Below are 25425 nucleotides of genomic sequence, written 5' to 3'. Positions count from 1 at the left end.
GAGATTAGCCCTGCCAGATCCGAGGTCAAAGGCGGGGACCTGCATTTCTATCCCATACGGAGGTTCCCTGACTCGGATTATCACAGTGCTCCCAGCATACAGGATCCAGAAGGAAGACAATCACCACAATTGCGTCTCTGGGCAGCCGCGCTGGAGCTGAGGAGAGGGAGATTTTTGAGGGGCCTGGGGCTTCCTTATCAAGCCGTTTCTTCGCCTGTTATATCTCGAGGTGCCCCAGGGGATACAAGCCCCCAGGTAAGACTTGATAACTCTTCTGTGCCTACAGAACCAATATTGGAGCTCGAGGAGGATACAGATATAGACACAGAAGAAACTGTAGATATTGTGAAGGAACTATCGCCTGGGGGGGGGGTGTAATGGGTCTCGGGATATAGTAGTTCCCTTCCCTGCTATATCCTCAGGTCAGGAAAGAGTAAAGCGGTCAATACCACCCCCTAAGTCTCTAGGAAAAGAGCCACCTTCCCGTAGTAAGACTCACGCCAAAAGTTACGGCAAGAGAGGACGGAAGAAGCAAGCTCAGGTACAAGAGCGAAAGGGTGGTATTCCAGGTCTGGATAATAGAGTGCCCGACCAATTTACAGCAGTGGAAGAAAAAAAATCATCCTCTTACTTAAACACAGAGATTAAAAGTAGAGGCACTAAGCATAGCGCCAAATCCAAGGCTAAATCTAAAAAACAGTTATCAGCGATAGAGAAAGGCTCTAAAATCACGCCATCTCTACGATCCTATTTCAAAGCCATTCCCCAGATATTACATCTCTCAGGGGACCAAGCAATATTATCTGAATCGGAATTGGAACCCTCTCCTCTACCAGAAGTCTGCAATATGGCCTCCTCTCTTCCTGATGTTGAGCCGGAGCATGAAGTCATTGAAGAGGGGGTCATTGAGCACGAAGACTCCACGTTTGATTCAGGAGATGGGGGAAAAATTCAGCCTCCTCAATCTTCCCAGCCAGATAAGGAAAAGGGACTTATTCCACATGTTTTGTCCGTTCAGGCGGTCTCAGAGCGGGGGGCTTTACCGAACACTCCTCTAGGAGTTTCAGTCTTAGATCTCCAGGTACTCACTATGGTTCCTGTTAGTGGATCCAGTGAAGCAGCAATGGCCTGTGGGGGAGATCTTATTGATCAGATTGAATGCCCCACTGTATCCCATATGGACCAAACTCTATCCATAGCTAAAGACGATATTACTCCAGCTTCCATTTTAAGTATGTTTTCAGCCCTCACAATGGAAATAAGGAAGGGGTTTGCGGAGTCTTCTGCCAACCAAGCAGAAATAAGAAGCTATTGCGAGTCCTTGGACAACAAAATTGATGGGCTCACAATTAGAACGGGAGTTCTTGAAGAGACAACATCATCATTATCGGTCCACTTGGACCAGGCGAAAATTGATATTCAGAGGCTTTCTAGAGAGGAACAAGCACTTTCCGATAGAATGGAGTCATTAGAAAATAACGCGAGGAGGGGGAACCTCCGTATTTTGAACGTACCAGAAGGCTCTGAGGGGTCAGACATAAAGCAATACATAGCAGTATTGCTGAAAGAATCCTTGAACTTAGAACACTCATTGGAAGAGCTTGCTACGGATATCCAGAGAGTACACAGAGATCCTTTTAAACGTAACGCTCAGAGAGTGAAGCCGCGCAAGATCTTGGTTAACTTTCACACAAACGTTCTGAAAGAGCAAATCCTGAACTTAGCACTCAAGCAAAAATCTTTGGCTGGAAAGGGGTTTTCTTTCTTGATAAGGTCAGATCTTTCAAGAATCACTTTGGAGAAACAATGGGAGTTTGGGAGGCGCCTCGAGGCCTTTAGAGCATTGGGAGCTACAGCTCAACTTACATTCCCGGCTGCGATGAAAATTATGTACAACAATAAGATGACGAACATTAGATCAGTCCAGGCAGCTGATGATCTCTTGATGCAGATGGGTAGCAAAAATAAAACATGAACAACAGCCTAATAACTTAATTAGAGAGTGACTTTAACTCTTAGATGTAGTAATAAGCTTTGGGGCTAAACCCGTTATGCTTTCTTATTCTTATTCTGATCTGAAGTTTCTAATTAAAGAAGAGGGAGGGGAAGAAAGGGGAAAAAAGAGGAAGAGAAAGGAAAAAAAAAGAAAAAGAAAAAAGAAGAAAAAAAAAAGGAAAAAAATAAATATAATCAGAGTAAGTTAATCTTAAAACCCCTAAAAGTTAGAAAGGGAACTGTAATGATTAGTTATCAATAGGTATTTTTTCTTTTTTCTTTTTTTTTCACGCTTAGAGTGTGGCGCTTCTTCCCGGGAGTTCGCGGAGGGGCACTATCAACCGGACATCGTTCCGGTTAGATATCGCAAGGGTTTTCCGAGGGTGGGAAGGTGGGATGGGGGGGGCACTTGCTAGGGAAGGTGGTGGGGGGTGGAAAATTGGGGAAAAAAGTCCTCAGTAAGCCAAGACATGTTAGAAAGAAAGAAGATCTGCAATCTTATGGTAAGCTTTTGGGGCAAAATGGGGTTCCATCAACAGGAAATGAGTGTATCTCCTTTGTTTATGAACTGTTATGACAAAGATGGTTAATATAAAATACTTCTCCTGGAATATTAATGGCCTGCGCACCAAACCTAGGGCAAATAAAATCATACAATACCTAGGAGATATGGACGCGCAGGTCATTATACTCCAGGAGACCCATTTAACATATTCAGAAATGGCTGACTTGACTAAGAAAAACAGATGGATTGACTTTACAGTTTCAACCACTCAGACGGCAAACACTAGAGGTGTCTCCATAATTTTTAAAAAAGGGGCCAAAGCCAGGCTAGTATCTCAACAGGTGGACCCAGGTGGCAGATGGGCCATCGCATCAGTGATGATGGCTGGATCTCAAACTACAATCTTGGGCTATTACGGGCCGAATCAGGACGATCCATCTACACTGGAGTTCATGTTTTCTCAGTTGCTGTCTTTCCCGGAGCCAACTATCATAGCGGGTGATTTTAATGTGGTACTGGACCCGATCTTGGATAAATCCCCCAATAGTAGATCCTTAGTTTTGTCAAAATCTAGGGTTATGCTACAGTCGATAATGAAAACGTATGGATACCTGGATATATGGAGAGAGAAGTCCGGGAATCAGCAAGGGGTGTCTTTCCGGAACTATAAGTATAAACACCAGTCAAGGATCGACATTATTTTAATTAGTCGAAGGTTGGCTGAGTATGTTAGATCCATTGAGTATCTCCCATTAGATCTTTCAGATCACTCCGCAGTGGTAATGGATCTAGCACAAGGAACGCAGAGAGCTCCACAAAGATGGTCCTTCGATCGCTCACTTCTCTCTTCTTCTGAAGACACGGTATACCTCAATCTTGAATCACACAACTTTTTTTTAGATAACAATGACTCTGCACCTACTAGGATCATTTGGGACTCATTTAAAGCGTTTCTGAGGGGTGTCATAACAAGGACGGTTTCATATAAAAGGAAGCAGTACAGGGAGCAAATCTCTTCAATTGAAAAAAGTATAGTTAACCTTCAAAATCTTATTGATACTAGCAGAGGGGTAGCTCAATCCATCATCGATACACAAAGAAGGGAAATGGCATCTCTGAAGACTAATCTTGGAACAGTATTAGATCTTAGATTGCAGCAGAGATGGCAGGCAAGTAAGTTGGCCCATTTTGAATACAGCGAAGGGGCAGGTAAAATGCTTGCCTGGAAGACCAAAACAGATCAGGCCCGGGACAACGTAGCCACTATTAATCTGGGTAACAAATCTTTAACATCAGATGTTGAAATAAGGAAGGCCTTTAAAGAATTCTTTGAAACCATTTATAGGGAGGAAATTGCAACGCGCCCTGAGGAGGTCATAGACTGGTTATCACATATAGACTTACCTAGATTAACGAACGAACATTCCCTTTTTCTGGATAGCGCCATAACTGAAGGAGAAGTAAGGATCGCCATAAATAGAAGTAAGAAGGGTAAAGCCGCAGGGCCTGACAGCCTTCCTGCAGAAATTTATAGAATCTTAGAAGCTGAGATAGTTCCCTTTCTTACCAAGCTGTTTAATCAAATCCTCCTTGAAGGTCACTCCCCGCCGGCATCATGGGACAATGCATCAATCTCGCTCATCCTGAAACCCGGGAAACCTAAAGACGCTTGCGAATCATATAGGCCAATCTCAATTTTAAACGTGGACTACAAGATCTTCACCACAGTATTGGCCTCAAGATTGGCCAAGGTAGCCCCGTCAGTTTTACATGCAGATCAAAAGGGATTTGTAAAGGGGCGACAGTTATATGAACTGACGTACGAGCTAATAGGGGCAATAGACACAGCGGTTTCGCAGAACCTGCCCCTGTCTATCCTCACGCTGGACGCAACCAAGGCCTTCGACAGGGTCAATTGGGTATACCTGTCGGGGGCCTTGGCCAAATTCGGCGTGGGTGAGGGATTTCTTCGTACAGTTGGTCTGCTGTATCGAAGTCCAATGGCGAGCCTACTGATTAATGGGGAGTTGTCGGATCCCTTTTCTATAACTAGAGGGACACGGCAGGGTTGCCCGCTCTCCCCCCTCGTTTGATTTCTATATTGAGCCTCTCGCACAACAACTTAGGAGAGAGAATACCATCAGATCTTTTTGTCATAGAGGGTGGGAGAGAAAGGTGGCTCTTTATGCCGATGACCTGCTTATCCTTACATCAGATGTCACTACAGCCCTCCCTGTAATATTCGAAATTGCTCGGCGTTTTGGTCAGATATCGGGGTATCAGATCAACACCTCCAAGACTGAGATGTAGGTTTGGAACGATGATGTCAGTGCTCTGGAAGTGCAGCCGGGCCAATCAATGCGCTACCTGGGTTTAAATATTGTAAAAGATCTTAACAAACTCACTATGGTAAATTTCACAGCAGTCGCCAAAGAATGTAGAAAGTTGATGCAATCGTGGTCACATCTGCAACTATCCTTAATTGGGAGAGTTAATTTGATTAAAATGTCCATCTTGCTCAAAATTTCATTTCTTTTCAATACCATCCCTCTTTATTTTGAACAGACTTACATATCTAAATTACAGTCGGATATTACTTCCTTTATCTGGAACAAAAAACTTCCAAGAATTGCCTGGAAAAAGCTTAGAAGGCGATGGGAGAAGGGGGGCTTGGCTGCCCCAGATTTAAAACTATACGCATGGGCATTTCAGCTGTCGCATACTCGAATGCTGTTAAAAAAAACGACAGATCATGGGGTAGGCCTGATGTTTTCTGCCATGTTGGAGGGGGAAGGCCTTAGTCAGTCGGGGTACCTATTCAAATTTGGCAACCCAAAATTTTTTAAAAAGATTAAATTGAAGGTCTTATATGGATTAGCGAAAATGTGGAATGAGTTAACAAACTTTATAAAACAAGGGTATTTCTGTGAAAAGACACCGCTCTGGGGGTTACCTGGAAGTACGCCCTGGCTAGAAGACACTCTACAAAGGTCCTGGGCTTACCAAATACTTTCAAAGCAATGTCAAACATAGACTTGAATAAGAACTATGGCGTGATTTCACATGTCCAGCCGGACAAGGATTTATTTTAGAATTTTTTTTTTTGAAAATAGAGTAATAAAACATGAATCAAGAAGACTGGGCACAAGCCTGTACCGAGTCAGGAGAAGAATAGAAAGAATGAAGATTTTTGACAGGCAAAAGGTGGAGCAACTGGCAGCTTATAATACAATGCAATCTTGTATAAGCATGCACAAACAGTGACTGCACTTAATATATAGGTTAAAGACATGCAGTTCTGTTATTACAGTCGACGTAACGTTTCGATCCCTAGCTCCAATCGTGTATTGGGATCATCTTGAGGACTAATAAAATTGCTATTGCCTGAGTTGTTTTGAGCCTGCAAGAATAAACAGGGAAAGAAAGGGGAAAAAAACATTTTCAGATAGATATTGCACATGTCATCCGTGTACGCGTTAGTGCAACACTTAAGATTACTAGTGTTCCTGTGAACTGCGGCGAGTGATGGGACCGGACTTGGAAGTGGATGTGGTGGGCTGAAGACAGCTGTGAGCAGTCAAGCAAGTTGCAGGCATGGCGTGATGGTACCCAGTGACGGGGTTCGGAAAATTATCATTAGTGGAGCCAGGAAGGATTGTGGTGATGGGCAAATGGTGTGCCCCTACTGGGAGCCATATACATATAGCGAGGCGGGTCGATGTGAACCATGTGAGTGAGAATCGCGACCGTGGTCGGAAGTGGAGGCGTGCGGGGAACAACGACTGGTGGTGCCGAAAGTTTGACCAGACTCACCAAGCCTAATAGGCGAGTGAACTCCTGCTGGGTATGCAAGGAGAACGCGGTATTCTGAACTGAACCAAGCGCGTTTGTCCAAGAGAAGTCTTGCTAACACCCCAGCCCAAAAAAGACATGAAACGCATTGCATGTGTTACAACATTCTCACCCGTTTCACACAAATTAAGAAAAACAATACTGAGACAATGGCCAATTATCAACTCCGGCATTCTTGAGATTGACAAACCTCTGTTTGCTTTTAAGAAAAGCAAGAATCTCAAAGACCATCTGGTTAGAGCAGCGTTACCCTGCACACCCCCAGCTTCCACCCTTGATGTTGTATGGGGTCTGTCCCCCATTGTTGGTCATTCTAAATGTGGGGGGTGTAATAACTGTAGCTCGACAATGGAGGGCAAAAGCTTTACATTTGATAACATTACTGTCCATAGTCATGCTTTTTCAAATTGTAACACCCAAAACGTGATATATCTCATCCAATGTCCTTGTCCGAAAATATACATAGGACAGACCACCCAGAGAGTTCGCACCAGGATTGGCCAACACAAGAGCCGCATTCGATGCGGCACAATGAACACTATGCCACTATGGGACACAATGAACACGACCTTAAATGGACAGTCCTCAAAGTACTGAAATTATCGCCGCGGGGTGGCAACATGACATTATTTCTGAACAAAGAAGAACTTAAGTCAATTATACAGTTCAATTCCATCCAAAATGGACTAAATAGATCTGAAGACTGGACTAATCTCCTATAGCACAACTTACGATGGTACTGCATGATGACCCAATGACCTCCTGAAACCAAACCACCAGCTTGGTCATTTTCAGTTACCAGGAACTATGTGCTGTGTCTTTACTTATCCACACAGACAATGCAAAACCAACGTCTCTTGCAAATACGGTTGTTGTATATATTGTATATACAGTCTTATAATGAATTGCCCTCACGTCCTGAACCTTGTACAAACAATGTAATTCTTTCTAGTAACCATAGTTGCTGTGTATATATATTGTATATATAATTCTGTATACATAGTTATGTTATTGATTGCCAACCAGGCATTTGCACTTTCACTTAGCATGCCACTACGCAGTTCGTCCCTTCACTCAGTCACTCCCACTATACTGCTCCAAAATGGCACCTCCCTAGCCTGGACGACCCCACTGTTCCAACATGGCGCCCATCTTGTGGTCCGTCGAACAGAACTAGTCCTACCCCCATTTCCATGAACGGCATAACTGACGCAACTATACAAGCGCCGGCGCCGTGCAGCCCTTCCTCCACCATCGTGTGTGACAGACGGGACTCGGCTTTCAACTGAACCCTTGCAAGGTAACCCTTCCCGCACTCAGTCATGATACAACGGTTGCCCATTCTCTCTGGTTTCTGATTGTGTTTCGCCTCCTGTTTTAATAGGTTCGGAAGCCAGCGGACTGTCCAATTTTGACAGACGCCAACTCCCCATCCCTTAGGACCGCTTAATTTCCTCGAGTCCGACCCAAGGTAAACCTTCCCATTTCACCCACCCCCTAACGTGCATGATTCACCACAGGACAGGGCTGAATGCCTGTCCTTACTTTACTTTACAGGCAGCCGCGCTCTCGGATGAGGCGTTTTGACACCGATCTGCCGTCCCGTCCCACTGGCTGCATCTCCCATTGAGGTAACCCGCCCTCCTCACGTCCCCACGCCCGAAGCATGGTCCCGCTTCAGCACTTGTGCTCAATTTCGTGTTTATACCCACAGGTGCCAGACAGTTCAGAATACCGCGTTCTCCTTGCATACCCAGCAGGAGTTCACTCGCCTATTAGGCTTGGTGAGTCTGGTCAAACTTTCGGCACCACCAGTCGTTGTTCCCCGCACGCCTCCACTTCCGACCACGGTCGCGATTCTCACTCACATGGTTCACATCGACCCGCCTCGCTATATGTATATGGCTCCCAGTAGGGGCACACCATTTGCCCATCACCACAATCCTTCCTGGCTCCACTAATGATAATTTTCCGAACCCCGTCACTGGGTACCATCACGCCATGCCTGCAACTTGCTTGACTGCTCACAGCTGTCTTCAGCCCACCACATCCACTTCCAAGTCCGGTCCCATCACTCGCCGCAGTTCACAGGAACACTAGTAATCTTAAGTGTTGCACGAACGCGTACACGGATGACATGTGCAATATCTATCTGAAAATGTTTTTTTCCCCTTTCTTTCCCTGTTTATTCTTGCAGGCTCAAAACAACTCAGGCAATAGCAATTTTATTAGTCCTCAAGATGATCCCAATACACGATTGGAGCTAGGGATCGAAACGTTACGTCGACTGTAATAACAGAACTGCATGTCTTTAACCTATATATTAAGTGCAGTCACTGTTTGTGCATGCTTATACAAGATTGCATTGTATTATAAGCTGCCAGTTGCTCCACCTTTTGCCTGTCAAAAATCTTCATTCTTTCTATTCTTCTCCTGACTCGGTACAGGCTTGTGCCCAGTCTTCTTGATTCATGTTTTATTACTCTATTTTCAAAAAAAAAATTCAAAAATAAATCCTTGTCCGGCTGGACATGTGAAATCACGCCATAGTTCTTATTCAAGTCTATGTTTGACATTGCTTTGAAAGTATTTGATAAGCCCAGGACCTTTGTTCTTGTTAAAATACGATTTACCCGAGGTCCTTGGCCATTAACACGGGTTCCCTTGTTCAATATATTGCTAGAAGACACTCTAGCCATGCCTTTGAAAGAGGCTGGCCTAAAAGTTTGGGGAGATCTCTTCTATGAGGGAGATTTGCTTTCGTGGGAGTACCTCCAGAATAGGACAGGGTCAACAATATCGAGGTTTAAATATCTACAAATGACTAGTTGGACACAGGCCTATAATTCTAAACCCTTAAAAAGAAACAGGTTCACTCTTGGAGGGTTCAGTCAATTAATAACGAACTTAGTGAGCACTGTCCCTCTAAAAAGGAGGTCTCAAAATGGTACAGTCTCCTGCTTGAGGAATCTGACGGTGAATTCACGCTACCAGTCCATCTGTGGGGAACCTTAATTATGGGTCAAGATCCACTAAAACTTTGGTCAACCTCTTTTGACCTCCTAAAGAACTTAGTAAAACCCTCTTGGCTTCGTAGGAATCATTTATACACCCTACATAGAGCTTACTACTCTCCCCAGAGGTTATCTAAATTTGCTTTAGGCAACCCAGTCGCATGTCCAAGGTGTGGATTCCAGGCAGCACCAGATACTCATATGTTTTTTGAATGCCCTCGTGTCGCTACATTTTGGGAAGCAATAGGGAAGACCCTTACAACATCATTGGGCTTCCCAGTTATCATTGATCTATCCTTAGTAATTTTTGGCATCCTGACAGGCGCACAAGGAGCAGCAAGAAGTCTTGCCTTCTACACTATTCTCTTGGCAAGGAGGGAGATTTGCAGAAGGTGGAAGGACCCCCTACCCCCCTCACATGGGGACTGGTTGGCATCTATCCTATAGACGGCCAGAATGGATCTAGCTAGACTGGGAAATAAAAACAAAAGAGCCTTTTGGCACATGCTGGTTTGGGCACAATAAAGATCCGGGTTTTTTTTTAATGGTTTTTTTTTTTCCCGGGTCCAATGATTACACTACTATGGTGCCCATGCTTCAGCCTTCGATCCAGCAGATAACCGGTCAAGCCCGGCACAGGACAAGCTGAGGGTTTCCCCAGTGGCAGCCAAAAATGAGACTGAGCCACTAACAGCTGTGGGATGTCGCCCCCCCCCCCCTCTCCATATGATCCCATCCAGTATAATACTGAGACAGCGGTTCTTTGGCCTGTTTCTAGATGGCTTTCTTCTACCATGGTGGATATGAGGACATTAAAAAAAAAAAAATTTTAAAAAGAGAATTGCATGCTTTGATTGTGCATTGCTGAGTTAGATAGAGATGCCTTTCGTACTTGCTTTAGACCAGATGCCCCTTCCCACTTTCTGGAGTCGTATGGTCTTACTCACAGAGTTAGACTCATGAGCAAAACTGTTCCATTTACTTGACCGAACCTTCATTTGATTGTGCCTTTAAGGGCTTTATTTGATGACACATTCTACTCTGTTTCCTCATTCTTTTGGCCCCTTAGTTTAGCATGTCATAGATATTCCTTTCAGAGGAAACTGAAACCCATCTGACTTGCTTATAACAACTTTAAACAATCTATTTTTGTATTTGCTGTTTTCAATTGCTTTGAATGATAACAACCATTATATTAATATGCTTTAATATTGGTTTGTGACTTATTTGAATGATTGTAGTTTGTTACTTTGCTAATATGTCAATAAACCTTCATGGTTTACAAATCGACTACTCAAACAAGGCCTCCAGGTCGCTAACCCATCAAGCTGAGGAAATATCAATCAGAAACACTGCCTTAGTCACCAGCCACAATAATCAGCTATGCTTTGGCTTGAACAGTGAGGAAAGTGAGTACCAAATTAAGGTATGACTGGGACATTAGGAACACTTAAGAACAAAACAGGTAGGTCAACTCTTTACGAAACCTCATGACCAGGGGTGGCTGGTGACAATTTAAAGTGGTTGGGCGTACAAACGGAAAGTAAAACAACACAAAAAGAAATGACCAATGCAACAAGCTAACTAATACACTACCGCTAGTGCAATAAATGCGACAATAATATAATAGGGTATACAACATGATCTAATAATTTGCTATAGAACAAACACCAACCTCAGACCCTCACAACCTTGCGTATTCCATCCAGGAGCAGTGACATCAGAATACGTAGATATACACAAGCAGAGGACTACTCAGGAGAAGATACCAATATGTTCAAACAACTGCTTGGAGTTCGAAAGCAACCCCCTTGATTGTGAGCATCAGCCCTTTATGTTTTTAAAATGCTGGGACCAGGGTTATGGCACCTGGAGATTCACAATGATTGCGGAGGAGTTTAATAGCAGGATAGTTTCTTAGTGACACACTTTTCGCAGTCAGTGTGTGAAAAATTACTTACAAAATGCAGGAGTCATGAGTTTGGGGGAGAATTTGCACCAGGCTCAATGAAAAAAAAATGTCTATCGTTGCATTTTCATGCACACGCCCCATGAGAAGACCAAAGACGGGACATACATCACATGACATTGTAAACTTTCCGCAAAGAAGCATCGTAAAAGTATACTTACCCATGCACCTCTGCATCTAACTGACTAAGTCTACTTTTTATTATACCTTTGTTGGTCTCAAGGACATGAAATGCAGGGGCAGTAATATCGTCTGGGAGGCAAGGGGTATTGTATCCCAGATGTTTAAACTGAATAAAATCAACTTGGGTAAATGCATTAGTGCCCTAGGAAGGGTTAATGTGGGTCGCCGGGAGTAGAGGACATTATCCCTTGACCCTTCCTTCACGCGTCTTACCTGAATGAAGCATCCATCGAGTGTGCGCCGGTGAAGCACATATGGTGAACATTCTGGGCATTAACGTGTTCTACTGATTTCCAAAGACATTTCGCCCTCCCTCCCTCTGTATGTACAACAAAATCTATAGGAGGCTGAGCCCGAAGGTAAAACAGCTGAATTTCCAAATAAATAAATGATCAACAAAGCAGATAGTTGCCCTTGTCTAACTTCTGATTACCGAACTCCAGCTCTCGCTTTCTCCGCAGGTAATGGAGCCAATAACTCTTTAGAGGTTCGCAGGAGGTATGTTTTTTCAAGTATGACAAATTATGATTTGGCCAGAGATGTGCTGAGCTTGTGAGGTCAGCGTTCTCTGGAGCTCTGATTAGCAGTCGCGGCTCAAGGGGGGGGGAGGGTCTGGGTCACGCGGGGGTGGGTGCCAGGGAATTAAAAGTGAAAAAGTGTAAAACTTACCTTACAGCCGGACCAGTCGCTTGGCGCCCTTCACTACCGGCCCTGGGGTGGACTGGCAGCCTTGTTCAGCCAATCCTGGGGCTGCCAGCAGCGCCAGGCATGGCTCAGGGCACGGTTAATTTTCGCCCGCAGCACGCCCATTAGGAGGCCGAAGGGCTGCTAATGGGCATGCGCATACAAGCGAAAACACAAGTGCGCATGAGTGGGCACGGTGCGAAAATTCGCCCTCCGTCCCCACTCATGCGCACGTGTGGTGCTGCCTGCTGCCCCTGGTGACAATCATGTCAGACTCTGAAGGGGGTGGGCGGTCTGGCGTCATGCTGACTGACATGATTGTCAGTCGAGTTCTTCCTCGGCGTCTTAGAACTTAAGTAAACTGATTCAGTTTACTTACGTTCAAAGACGCCGAGCGGGTGGGGGGCTACGCCCCAATGGACGCACCGCGCCTGCTCATGACATTTGGGATCAACAAAGATTTGCCAGGTGAGCAAAGAAAGGCCAACAGAGACAAAGGGCCCAAAGATAACCTTAACTGTGCTCACTGCAAGGTCTTGCTGGGCTAATAAAACCGTCAAGAAAGTAAAAAAGACCAACACATGCTTTAAGGGGATCAACCTCCCCTACAGTGCACCAAGACACAAAGCATGACTAACACGGAGAGTAAACAGGTTTGGTAGATGGGCGACACACTGATAAGAAGATCTCCACCACCTCTGAAGGTAAATTGAAAGAATTCAGGTAGCACCACTTACTTTCCAAGCATGAAAGTGAAGGCTTAGGTAGTTGAGATGTAATCTTTTACCTTCTGTCAGCGAGAAGAGGTATTCTCCGACTGTAGGTAAAAAAGGAGGGCAAAGAGACAGCATACCATACCCTCCGTGACTAATCTGATGTGATTATGATCAATTGCGCACAGTCCTGGTTCAGTTTCCTTAGAACCAAAGGAATGAGAGGGATGGGAGGAAACACATAATGGAGTGGAAAATCCTATTTCAGACCAAATGGATGCTTTAGAGCTCCCTTAGATGGAAATTGGAGGGTGCAGACATGCTGTGGCTCTCTGGTGGTCTGACACCAGCTGCAGAGAGTTCACCTTCCACAGGCAGTTGTCGAGGTACAGAAACATGCACCCCCCTCCACCCTGCAAAGATGCTTCACAATCCTCACCATTACCCTGCTAAAGACTTGAAGTGTCAATGTTAACCCAAAAGCAAATAGGTACTGGGTGGAGCCTACTACAAAATGCATGGACTTCTAATGGGATGTAAGGGTCAGTAGTTGAAAATACAAGGTCCTGCCAGTGGAGGGACACAAGCCCGTCGCCCAGCTCTAAAGCCAACAGACCATGCAAGAAAGCATCTCAATTTTGTTTTGCAGAAGAGGCGTTCTAGATGGAAGGTCGAGAATGGGATGAAGGATCTCGTTTTTCTTGGGGACCAGAAAATAATAAGAGTAAAATTCCTGCCTGATCTTGAGCTCTGGAACCAGTTCCACGGCTCCTTTGTTCACCACAATTGCGTCTTTGTCCTGCAGAATGCAGGCATGATTAACTAGAGTGACTGATAGGACAGAAGAAGTGATGGGGAAAACTTCTGGAATGGAAGTGAGAACCCTGCTAACTATCTGCAGAATGCAATAGTCCGTAGTGATGGCCCGCCAAATTGATAAATGGTAAGAAGCCCTCCTTCCAATTGGCTACACGTGTTCCCTTGGAAGTGAGCTAAAGCATTTTTGCGGGTGGGGCAGGAGAGTAGAAGGAAGACTACTACTGACTATGGTGACACATCAGGCTCCTATGATGTCTGTTGTGGTGCAGATGTTTTTTTGGTTGTTTTACTGGCCGGAATGGCTGGTGCTGCTGAAAAGGCATTATCCTGAAGCATCTATGAACCCTGAGGTATTCCCTGTGTAACAGATGTGCAAGGGAGGCCATGCCCAGGGAACAAGAAGTAGCCCGCCTCTACTTGGACGTCTTAAGGACCACATCAGCCTTGTTGACAAAAAGGCATATTTGTGGTACGAAAAGAAGGTTCTCTGAGGAGAAATGTACTTGGCCATGGCCTCAATCTTTTCAGACTAACGATCGTGTTAGGGGTGGTTAGATGTACGGAGGAATGCTAGATTCGAGCAATAGGATGCCTGTGCCATTCGACTCTTCAGGGAAGGATGGGTTGTCAAAAACGTAGGGTCCCCACGTGCTGGAGATGGAGCTGTATTATCTGACAGTTAACCTCTAACACAGAAGTTGGTTAGCCCCTTGCCACCAGGAGGTTTCCATTAAGGCCTCTAAGAAGGAAAGCAAGGCCATTGAGGTCAAAGATACTTGCTGCAATAGCTCTGTAGGAATATTTGCCTTGTTTTCCAGTAGGCAAGGGCAGCTCCTAAACCTTAGCTGCCTTCTTCAAGACCGATATGAATGACATCAATTCCTTTGATGGTGGTCCCAAGTAACACTCTACTTCAACGTCTGGAGTAATATTAATCGGAGTGGCATTTTTTAGGGTTCAACTGACCCCAAAGTAAATGTTTTCAGGAGAGATATTAACTGTCTCACCGCTGTCATCGTCATCATGATGGACACATTTCAGACATCAGTCTGAACCTGCATCCTCTCAGATTATTCATCCCTAGGTAGGGGTCTATATTGAGACTCATCTGCCAGATTCTGCACCTGGCTTGGAGAAGACATTAAGATGGCCATAGCCATTGGACACTTCACTGTGACATGCAATAGCTCTAAAGATGGTACCAGAGACTACAAAGAAGCACTGTGTCCACACCACTGCAGAGGCTTTTTGGTGAAGGAACTGCTTTGGGGGAACTGCAGAACACCAAATAATAGAGGCTGCCTGGGGCAGAATGTTGACGGCGGAGTACACAGCTGGCAGACATCCAGCCAGGAAACACCATGGCTCCATGGAGTCTTGATGGAACAAGGCTAGCATAGCTGCCTGAGGGCTGTGAGTTGTGCAGACTTGGCTCTGGTGTCAGGGCCCTCAGAGAGACATTGACAAAACATGCTCCATTGATAATCCTGCCAAGGAAACATAGTGACAACCTGCAGACCTATTGCAGAATTGAAGCACAGATTTGCCACCGATTTGTAGCACTTTTTGTGCTTTTACTAGGGGTTGACCCTCGAGAATTTGTTGGTTGATGGCAAGTCGACAGACCTAGAGGGAGACCTTGAGCTAGAAGGATGCCAAACCCAGTGGTTGTCACCATAAACAGCTTGACCTCATGCTCCTTGATAGCGCTCTTGTGCATGAGGCTGTGTTTATTGAACAACCTGGAATTGTGCTCAGGCTTCAGGCACCAAAAACACACCTCATATGGGTTGAGATGGATATATGCTTGTGGCAGGACTGCACTGCTAAAATCCAGAGTTCATGCGATGTGGCAACTTGCAAACACTGCAAGAGGAAAAAGGAAAGAAGTGTTCTATGGAAAGAACTTCAGATCTGCGCTAAAGGGCATGGAAAAAAGGAACTGACGTTGGTGCGGCAGGTTGGCACTTATATGGCTTTGGTGAAGTCATATCTAGGGTGCTACTCAGTGTGGCAATGAAATCGAGTATCACCTCCAAGAGCAAGAGAGCTATTTTGGCTTCTTTAGATCCAGTTTGGCACCTCAAGGAAATTCAAGGGGTGAGGAATCTGCAGGTAGAAGTAGACATCAGAGGTGACCTCTTCCTTTCACCAACAAAATAAGACTTGCATTTTTCTAATTAACCTAAGCAGAGTTCCTTTTTTAACCTGCGGGAATCGGCAGGTTAGAGACTCTTTATATGGAAAGATCAGGTGAGTTCAAACACATTGAGCACCATTTTATTATTTTTGGTGCAGGTTAGTGACTATTTATACGGAATGCTCAGGTCAGTTCAAACACACTGAATGCCATTATATCATTTATGGTGTGGAACAAAGGGTCCAAGCATTCCACCTAGACATGAAAAAATCGGTGAGGATGGTGATTTCCCTGGGTTATTTATTATTTTAAGGCAGGGAGAGATGGATCTTGTTCAGGTATGGCTGCTTTCTTTTCTTTTTGTTGCAATATTTATTTCATATTTTTTCAGACAAAAATGGAGGGATGCAAAACCAGGACAGAGACAACATCGAGGATGCATGGAGTAACAATAAATAATTCTTACTCTTATGGGATGGTACCTCCAACCTTCACCCATGCGGGAGGGGTATCATTCTGTGGGATGGTGGGGAAGGGTGGATCGGGGTCAAGGAGGGAGGGAAACCCAATTGTGTGTAAGACGCCCTGAGTGCGATGGACAGCTAAACATTCTAAAAGAAAATGAACAATAATAGCTGTAGCAGCTAGTGTGGATTGACTTTCTTCTGCAAATCTTAAGATTGTGATGGGGATAATTGCTACTGTGGGTATGTGAGGGATGTAGGGGTCAGGAGGTGCCTCCCTTGAAGGCCATGAAATGGCTCCAGACACTGTGGAATACTTCTATGTTTGTCATTGAGTTTGTGGCTGGTCATCACATGACCAGCCACTCTGTGGAGTTCCATTCCGTGAAAGTAGGCAAGGGTGGCTGTTGCCAGTGCCGGAGAATGCAATCTCTGCTTTCTGAAGTTTGTGGGGATTCTCGTGTAAAGAAGCTTTAGGTGGTATCTAAAAGCAGAAGATGTGCTGATATACACATCATGATGTACCACACTTTAAGAAAGTACAATAGCATCGAAAGGCTGATTAAGTAGGTCCTCACAGATGCATATTTGCCTCAAATTGTAAAGCGCTCTGATATCCTTCAGCTTGCGCTATATAAAACATTATCAATAAAATAAATAAATAAGTTTGAGACAGGGAACGAATGAAGAGGTAATGGAGGATTATTTGCCACTAATCATCATTTCCCGGATTCTCTAACCCTTATCAGAGTCCTTACAACCCAATAGCCCACCTACAAGGCGGTTCCCCGCATTTTAAGCAGAGTAAAGTTCACAGCCAATAATCAGGTGAAACTGAAGGAAAAGTTAGCGTTCACCTCCACTCCCTGAAAAGCAAGAGGCTTTATTATAGAGATTTAGGATTGTATGAACTAGGCAGCTGCCATGCAAGGTGGGCTCACCTCACAGAGAATGGTGTAGAGGAAGGAAGAGAATAAGGGAAATTAAAACGACGAGTAACTAATTGGAGCATTCTACAACATAGGTTACACTATCATCATCCAGGCACAAAACCAGGTTACAACGTCATGGAAAGACGTTGCAAAGATTATGCAGATGATCAGCAGTGGCGGCCGGCATGGTTCGCGGGTGGTGAGGCGGGCTCACAGGGGGAGGGGTGGCTGGTTCACAATGGGGGAAACGGTAAAAAACCCATTTACCTTACCGCACCGGTCCCGCTTATCTGCTCTCCGATGCACAGGAAGCACAGAAAAGGCTCCCCTGACCAATCACAACGCTGCAATGCAGTGTTTTGATTGGTTTTGAGCGTCCTGGTTCAACGCTCAACTATCAGGCTGTAATGGAGCCAGCATGGAGAACAGGGAAAGTGAGCATGACTGGTTTGGGCGGCACGAGACGGCCGACCAGTCATTGCGCACTTAGGAGTGGGCAAACCAGCAAACCACTCGTCCCCTGCCCTGCTCCGAGAGCAGAGCAGCTCTGCCCAGCAGCCTGTCCACAAAGTAATAGGAAACATAAAATGATAATAACTCCAAGTTATTATCATTTACTCAAAGTCATTATCATTTTATGTTTCCTTTGCAGTGCACTGCTTAAAAGCAGTGGGGCGACGCTCCTCCGCCATAGCGGAGGAGCCGCCCCGATGATCAGGAACACGTTAGGAAATCCAAAAACGGGTATGCTGCTTTCCACAGTAAGCAAAGAATGCTAAACCAGGAAGTGAAAGATGGTGGCTCATTGGGTTAGTATGTACGTGTAAGGGGTTGCTTTTAAATCATATGGTTTTGCACTCAATTTGATGCACAAGAAAGAAGTCTGAATGAATCAAAACACAGGATGCAAACAGATACTGTTTGATGCAAAAGATGCACCAAGTTAACCTGCTACAGACGAACCAAGAACAGAAAACCTTACTATACCAAGTCCTTATCGTTCGCTTGTTACCTGAATAACTTTCCATAAAGTTCAAACTCATACATGATTTTATTTACTACAGAATTTTAAATATAAAAGAAAGCACCCCAGTCATGCAAAACACATACCTAGCTTGATGTCCTCTTTCCGTCTGTCATTTGAAATTGAAATAGAGGTCACTCTAAACCAAATAAGAAAATTAATTTTCAATACTGCGTTAACAGAATTCAACGTAGGCAAACAATATGGAACAATATCACAAAGACAACTAAGGGGTGTATGATTGTTTATTTCTTCTTTGAACAACATTTTGGAATATTAATAAATGCTAATCGCTAAGAAAAACATTGATTTAAATGAGTGCCCTACTGACACATAGTGCAGTCAAGTTCAACATCTCAATGTTGGTGATTAAAAAAAATGTAAGCCTTCTTATTTACATACAGTTGAAAGCTTTAATAGTTTCTTGAGCACAAGGTAAATGTATTAAAAAAAAATCCATCAATGCGTATTGCTTCAATGAATAGATGTAGGATGAATAGATGAAAGGGTACCCCTTCTGTCTACCAGGAACTACACATTTCTATATAAACAACTGTAAGTAGAAACAAACAAGTTACTTACCTTCGATAACGCCTCATCTGCTGGAGACTCCATCTAGTTGCAGATTCCTTGCCTATGAATATCCCCAGGGGTTAGACTGGATCTAGACGATTTTGGAGTAGTACCACTGGGCACCAATAGGTGGCGATGCTCCGCTCCTCGTCCGCACCGGAAGTGACGTGCGTGGTACCTAAATAGGAACCACCTCGGGCGCTGACATCAGTTACTTTTGCTACTTTAAACACCAGTAGCTGCAGCCACGATGATAACTGACCACTGCTGTGGAAAACACTAAGGCCCTGAAAAAGGAGTTCCTTACACCTGAACCGATTAGCAGAGCAGGGAGGATGGGTGTGTTGGTAAGGAATCTGCGGCTAGATAGAGTCTCTACCAAAAAATTACATTACCGAAGATAAGTAACTTGTTCACCTGATGGGGACTTCTAGTCACAGATTCCTTACCTTTGGATACCCAAGCCATACCTCCCCGGAGGTGGGACTGCAAACTCGATTAAACCAAAAAGCCCTGCAGGACTGAACAGACGAAGGGCAGTCCCGATGGACCTAACTGTCCAGGCAATAATGTTTCATGGACGTGTGCCGTAATGCCCCTTTCACTGTCTGATAGATGTCCAGGAGAGAAACGCTGTCCCCTAAAACAGTGGTCGCAACCTTGGCTCTAGTAGAGGGAACCTGCAGGCCATAAGAGTGCTGTTTCTATGCAAATGCGTATTAGTTATTAATGCACAAGGCAATCCATTGTGAGATGGTTCTCTTCTGTGCAGATTTCCCCTTTTTTGATCCCACTTAGTCCACAAAGAGTTGATAGTATACCCAGAACTCAAACAATGAAAACAAGAGAACTCATGAGAAAGGTGCAGATAGGGTATCAACGTTGTGGGAAACACACCATGACACAAATTTCTCGCAACGGCAGGTGTATACCGACTTGGTGAAGGGAAGCCTGGTGGGCAGAATAATATTACAGATTTCAGGAGGAAGTTTGAATGCTGTCAACTGTCACCATTCACTCTCCACACATGTGGGTGGAGGGTGCGCAGGTTCAGCTACAGAACCCTCCCCTGTTCCTGTGACAGAAGATCCTCCCGAAGAGGCAGCCTGGCAGAAGGAACGATGATCATGCTCAACAGTCTAGTATACCAGACTCTGCATGCCCATTCCAGAGCCACAAGAGTGACTTGGACCCAGTCGTTCCTGATCTTTTTGAGAACTCTAAATAGGAGTGGTGTTTGTGGAAAGGCATAGAGGAGGCCTGAGTTCCACTCAAAATGAAAAGCGAGAGTAGCCTTGAAAACTCCAGCACACAAAACTGCTGACTTGTGGATTCTCAGAGGTGGTGAACAGATCTAACCAAGGCTCTCCCCACTGCTGAAAGAGACCTTGCACCACCTAAGGTGGAGATGTCATTTGCTATCTGCGACTGAGTTTGTCTACTCTGGCATCCAGCAATCTCGCCAGATGCGGCACCAACAGGGAAATGCTTTGACATTCCAGCCATGTCCAGAGGTGCAGAGCATCTTGATACAGGGTCCACAACCCCATCCCGCCCTGTTTGTTGCAGTACCACATGGTGATGGTGTTGTCCGTGAGCACCTGCACCAGCCTTTCGTTGATCGAAAGAAGAAAGGCTTTTAACGCCAAGTGAAGCGCCCAAAGATCCAACAGGTTTATGTGAAGCTCAGACTCTGCCGGAGACTAGAGTCCTCTGATCGCCACCTCTACCAGATGGTCACCCCAGCCCAGGAGATATGCATCTGTCAGCACCATTAGATCTGATTGGAGAAGGGGGACGGGCCTTTCACTGACCCAATCACTGTTCGTTAGACACCACTGCAGGTCTTTTGCAGTTCCCTCTGAGATCTAGATCATATCAGAGAGATTCCCCTGATGCTGCGACCACTGGGCCTTTAAGTCCCACTGCAGAGCCCATATATGCCAGCGGGCATGTGTCACCAGCTGGATGCAGAAGGCCATGTGGCCCAACAGCCTCATAGTCAGTCTTACCGAAATACACGATAGAGATTGAAACATTAATATCATTGCCTGAATATTCTGGACTCACTGCTTGGGAGGATAGTCCTGAAACTGCACTGTGTCCAGAACAGCTCGGATGAAAGTAAGCGTCATAGAGGGAATCCGGTGTGACTTTGGCATGTTGATAGTGAACAACAGCGAGTGCAGGAGGTTCGCCATAGTTTGAAGGCGGGTGACAACTGCCTGGAGCGAGCCCGTCTTCAACAACCAGTCGTCGAGGTAGGGGAAGACTGAAATCTCCAACCTCCGCAGATGAGCTGCGACCACCACCATCGCCTTTGTGTACACCCGAGGGCCACTGGTAAGGCCAAAAGGTAGCACAGCAAACTTAAAAGTGCTCATGGCGCACCGCGAACCGCAGATAGCATCAGTGGGCTGGCATGACAGGTATGTGAATATATGAGCAAGTTCAACACTACCATCAAGCCTCCCAAATCTAGGGAAGACAAAACTGGGGCGCGCATGAGCATTTTGAATTTGTTGATCCTGGATAGCACAAAGTCCACTGGCCTTCTTTGGCACCAGAAAGTATCAGGAATAACAACCACGACCTACTTCTGATGTAGGCACCCTCTCAATGGCTTTCTTGGCCAAGAGAGCCTGCACTTTTTCCATAGTTCTCCACCATCAGCCAATCATAGGTGTGTGGCATGGGTGAAGGGAGTGTCTCAATGGGCAGGGAGTAACCCCATTGGGTACTCCAGATAATCCAAAGGGGTTTGACAGAGCAAGGAGAGACTGTCCTCAGTCAGCCGATCGTAAGTTGGTGGCATGGATGCAGGGGTTGTCATACAGGGGACGGAGTATCCCCTTTGAACTATCTGGAGTGCCCAAAGGTCTGTTGTCTGTTAGTGACCCCCAGTGGGGAAGGTGATGGTATATCCTGCCTCCCACTGGGTGCCCATGATGGTCTGTGGGCAGACTGAGGAGATTAAATCTCAAAAAGTGTCAGCAAAAAGTTTTTAAAAAACTGTCAAAAAGTAAAAAATACCCGTCAAAAAGTGATTGAGACAGTAGGTCAATCCGGATCCGCGATATCTGGTGCAGAAAGGAAAGAACGAACTTTAGCACGCCATGGTGGTGTCTATATAGGTACTGCGCACATCACTTCTGGAGCCGACAAGGCCGATGCAGAACCAAAGAAAAGCCACCTACTGAAGTTCAGCGGTACTGTTCAAAAATAATCCAGATGTAGCCTGACACTTGGGGACATTCAAAGGTAAGGAACCTGTGGCTAGAAGTCCCTATCAGGTAATTGACTGTCAGGAACGGAGTTAGTAAAATTAAACAATCTCTTCTACATAATGAACATATTTTTTTTCCCTTGCCTTCTCGATCTAACTCGTACAGGTTCAGAATACAAACATTGCCATGAAGGTCTCAGGCACACTGGCTTCAAGAGCTCACTCTGGTAACAAGCTCCCTACACATCACCACAGTAGGCTCCAACACATTCACATATATATACACTGGATTGAGTATTGCTTTTTAAGACATTAAACAGGTCACAAGAACTTCCTTGCAGCCAGTGGGCTCTTTTTCTACCTGAGACTGCATGGACTCCATGCTCCTTGTGAACTCATTGGCAGACACTGAATGATTTAGAGGAAATTCTATCAGTGTAAATGCAAGAATAAAAAGACAATATTTGTTTTATTTGGAGATTAAGTAGTAAAACATCGTTTATTTACCCTGATCACTTGAGCGAAGGAACACATTTTTAGACTTTTACTATAAATACATGCCTAAATTATCATGACAATAAGGAAATCCACAAGAAACTGAAAAGTAGAACAAAGAAGCAAGATGGCTGGTAGCACAAGTGTTGCAGAGTAACAATGAGTTTAATGGCCTGAAAGGCTGAGATTAGAAAAGCAAAAGTAGGGGGGCGTGGCTTGGCGCCCACGGTAATGGCGGTGCCCGTGTGAGGCTCTGCAGAGGCTCCTGGGAATATCGCGTCCTTAGCCCGTCATTTCCTCGTGGAAAGCACTTTTCATCTACCGGAACATTCCTGGAGACCAACGCGTTCTCCAACCCTGCGCTGCAATGTGATGAAACGGAGAACTCTGGTGCTGCATCGAACTCTCCTTCAGGTACTGACGCGACCGCCACTTTATGGCGCCGCATTTTTACGACGTTCCTGGCCGCTTCACGGAACTTCTTCTGCAAATGCCCTTCCTCTCTTCATGAACCCTCATTGCAACAGTCAACCTCCTCATGACTTTCTTCTGGCTTGCTGACCTTCCCTGCATGTCTGCCTTGCAGTGACTGATAATTACGTTCCTAAAACTCCCGACCGCCATTTTGCGAGTCCTCTATGTATTCTCGCTTCCCTCATGCCATGGCGTAGGAGTTGTATGGCTGACAGCAGATGCCTTCTTCTTTTTTATTCATAATGTCATGTAGCTCACAGCCCACGAGTTTGCTGTTGAGGAAGTGTGTCTGTGCTTAGTTATTCAGCAGGACAGCATACCTCTGTTTTGTCACCTCAGCTGGCATCAGCGGCATTCAGAACTAAGGTGAGAGGTGCTAATGCGCTATTTTTCCCTCACTCTTAAGTCGTACTCTGACTTTCAGCTTCGGTTCTGTGATGGACTGCTTCGCTTCACTGCCCTTTTGCTAGCTAGCATATATCTTCAAGTTTTCTCACTTGTTTTGCTCTGCATGGATAAAGACCTGAGCTTATATATAAATGGTTAAAGCTCTTCTCCTATTGTCTCTAACCATTGCTGTTCTTCGACCATGTGGTTTTCGGAGTGATTGAAGACTTCGACTATGTTCATGTATCCAGGAGTTTATTTTGGTTGAGACTTTGATGCCTCCAGTATTCTATTTTTGAACTATGTACTTGTCACCAGCTTCATAGTCTACTGTACATGTTTATTTCTACATCCATCGATTGGCTCTCTGGATTTCCTTTTACAGATCTCCTTCTGGTTGTACCTTCAATGACGACCTTCCTGACTCAATGAGGTGGTGCTCTTTTCACTTGGCTCGCTCAGTTTACCTTCAGAGAGATGCCTCTTTCATCGTGTGTTCTATTGCTCTCATCAAGTAGCCTTATTGCCTTCCTCTTCACCAGGGGTTCGCTGTGTAATTTTCTTGCGCCTCGTTGTGCCATTCCATCCTATTAATCAAATTGAGCGTGTTACACAGGCTGTTCTATTCTCGTCTGGTTTTTATGGGGAGGTGGTGCTCTTTTCACTTGGCTCGCTCAGTTTACCTTCAGAGAGATGCCTCTTTCATCGTGTGTTCTATTGCTCTCATCAAGTAGCCTTATTGCCTTCCTCTTCACCAGAGGTTCGCAGTGTAATTTTCTTGCGCCTTGTTGTGCCATTCCCTCCTATTAATCAAATTGAGCGTGTTACACAGGCTGTTCTATTCTCGTCTGTTTTTTATTGGGAGACTCAAGTCGATGTCGCACATATCTTCCAAATCCTCAACAAAGGTGGCCTTCATGAAAAATTCCAAAGTGTTCTCTGCTTTCTCAAAATTAGACGACTCTCCCGCCTCGTCTAACTCGGATACTGCCATGGAACCTCCTCCCCCAGCATCAGGAAAGTCCACTACCAAAAGATTAAAGAAGGACCCCCCTTCGCCGCTCAAGCAGTCCCCACCTGTCTCCATGGAACTCTTGTTGGAGGAGATAAGATAATTTCGCCCTTTCCTAGAAGAAATCAGAACTTTGCGTCCTTTCATGGAAGACACCACTGCCAAGCTTCAAGCTCTAACAGATAGCTGGTCACAAATTGATACAAGAGTCTCCTCGGTTGAACAGTCCATTGCCACATTCCAGGAGACTAGCACCAATGTTTCTCATCTAACCTCACTGGTGGTCACCCTCCAGAGGCAGGTGGAGCAGTTAGAAAATAGGAACAGACGTAACAACCTTCGCATTTATGGCCTGGCGGAGGGGCTTGAGGGTACGGACTCCATCACCTTCTTCAAGTCCTTCCTCCCTAAGTCACTACATCTACCGGAATGTACGATCATTAATATTCAACGTGCTCATCGACTGGGTCACCCACCTGCGTTTACTTCCTCATCACATAGGCCAAGAGGCGTTATCCTTTACTTTCTGGAGTATACTGACCTCCTGAAAGTTCTTGCGGCTGCCAATGCTTCTCCCAAATTAACATGGTCAGGCTCCTCCTTGTTCTTCGCTCAGGACTACGCTAAGGCGACTGCAGACCGCCGGAAGGCTTTCCTTAGTTTGAGAGATGATCTCCGTTCCATGGGTGCTAGATATGGTTTGTACCATCCCTGTCTGTTTAAGGTCACCTACAACAATAAGACGACCATCTATGAAGATCCGACGCGACTGCAGAGCTTCATCAATGCACATAAGACTACTGATATGGACTCTTCTGGTCCTTCCTCATCGCGTCCTGGATGAGTTGCTGTTCTGTTTATTCTTATACTAGCAGCCCGTCCCGACGTTGTCCGGGAGCAATTAGGCTTCAGGGCCCCCGCCCGCTCCGACGTTGTTCATGGGTCCCCCGGAGCCTTCCTCCAT

The 25425-nt window shown here is 45.3% G+C and overlaps 1 protein-coding gene across 4 annotated transcripts in view; it reads right to left on the bottom strand.

Moving 5' to 3' along the window:
• The window catches only part of MINDY4 (MINDY lysine 48 deubiquitinase 4), a 638720-nt gene that overhangs the window by 301947 nt on the left and 311348 nt on the right, over nt 1-25425 (bottom strand). For all 4 annotated transcript variants that reach the window (XM_078665290.1, XM_078665287.1, XM_078665289.1 and 1 more), the window contains exon 6: nt 18381-18433. In XM_078665290.1, coding sequence (XP_078521416.1) covers nt 18381-18433 — 53 coding nt within the window. The remainder of the gene's footprint in view (nt 1-18380; nt 18434-25425) is intronic.

The sequence above is a fragment of the Lissotriton helveticus genome, chromosome 10 (assembly GCF_964261635.1).
Source record: "Lissotriton helveticus chromosome 10, aLisHel1.1, whole genome shotgun sequence".
Taxonomy (NCBI): domain Eukaryota; kingdom Metazoa; phylum Chordata; class Amphibia; order Caudata; family Salamandridae; genus Lissotriton; species Lissotriton helveticus.
This window is presented reverse-complemented; position numbering and strand designations above follow the sequence as displayed.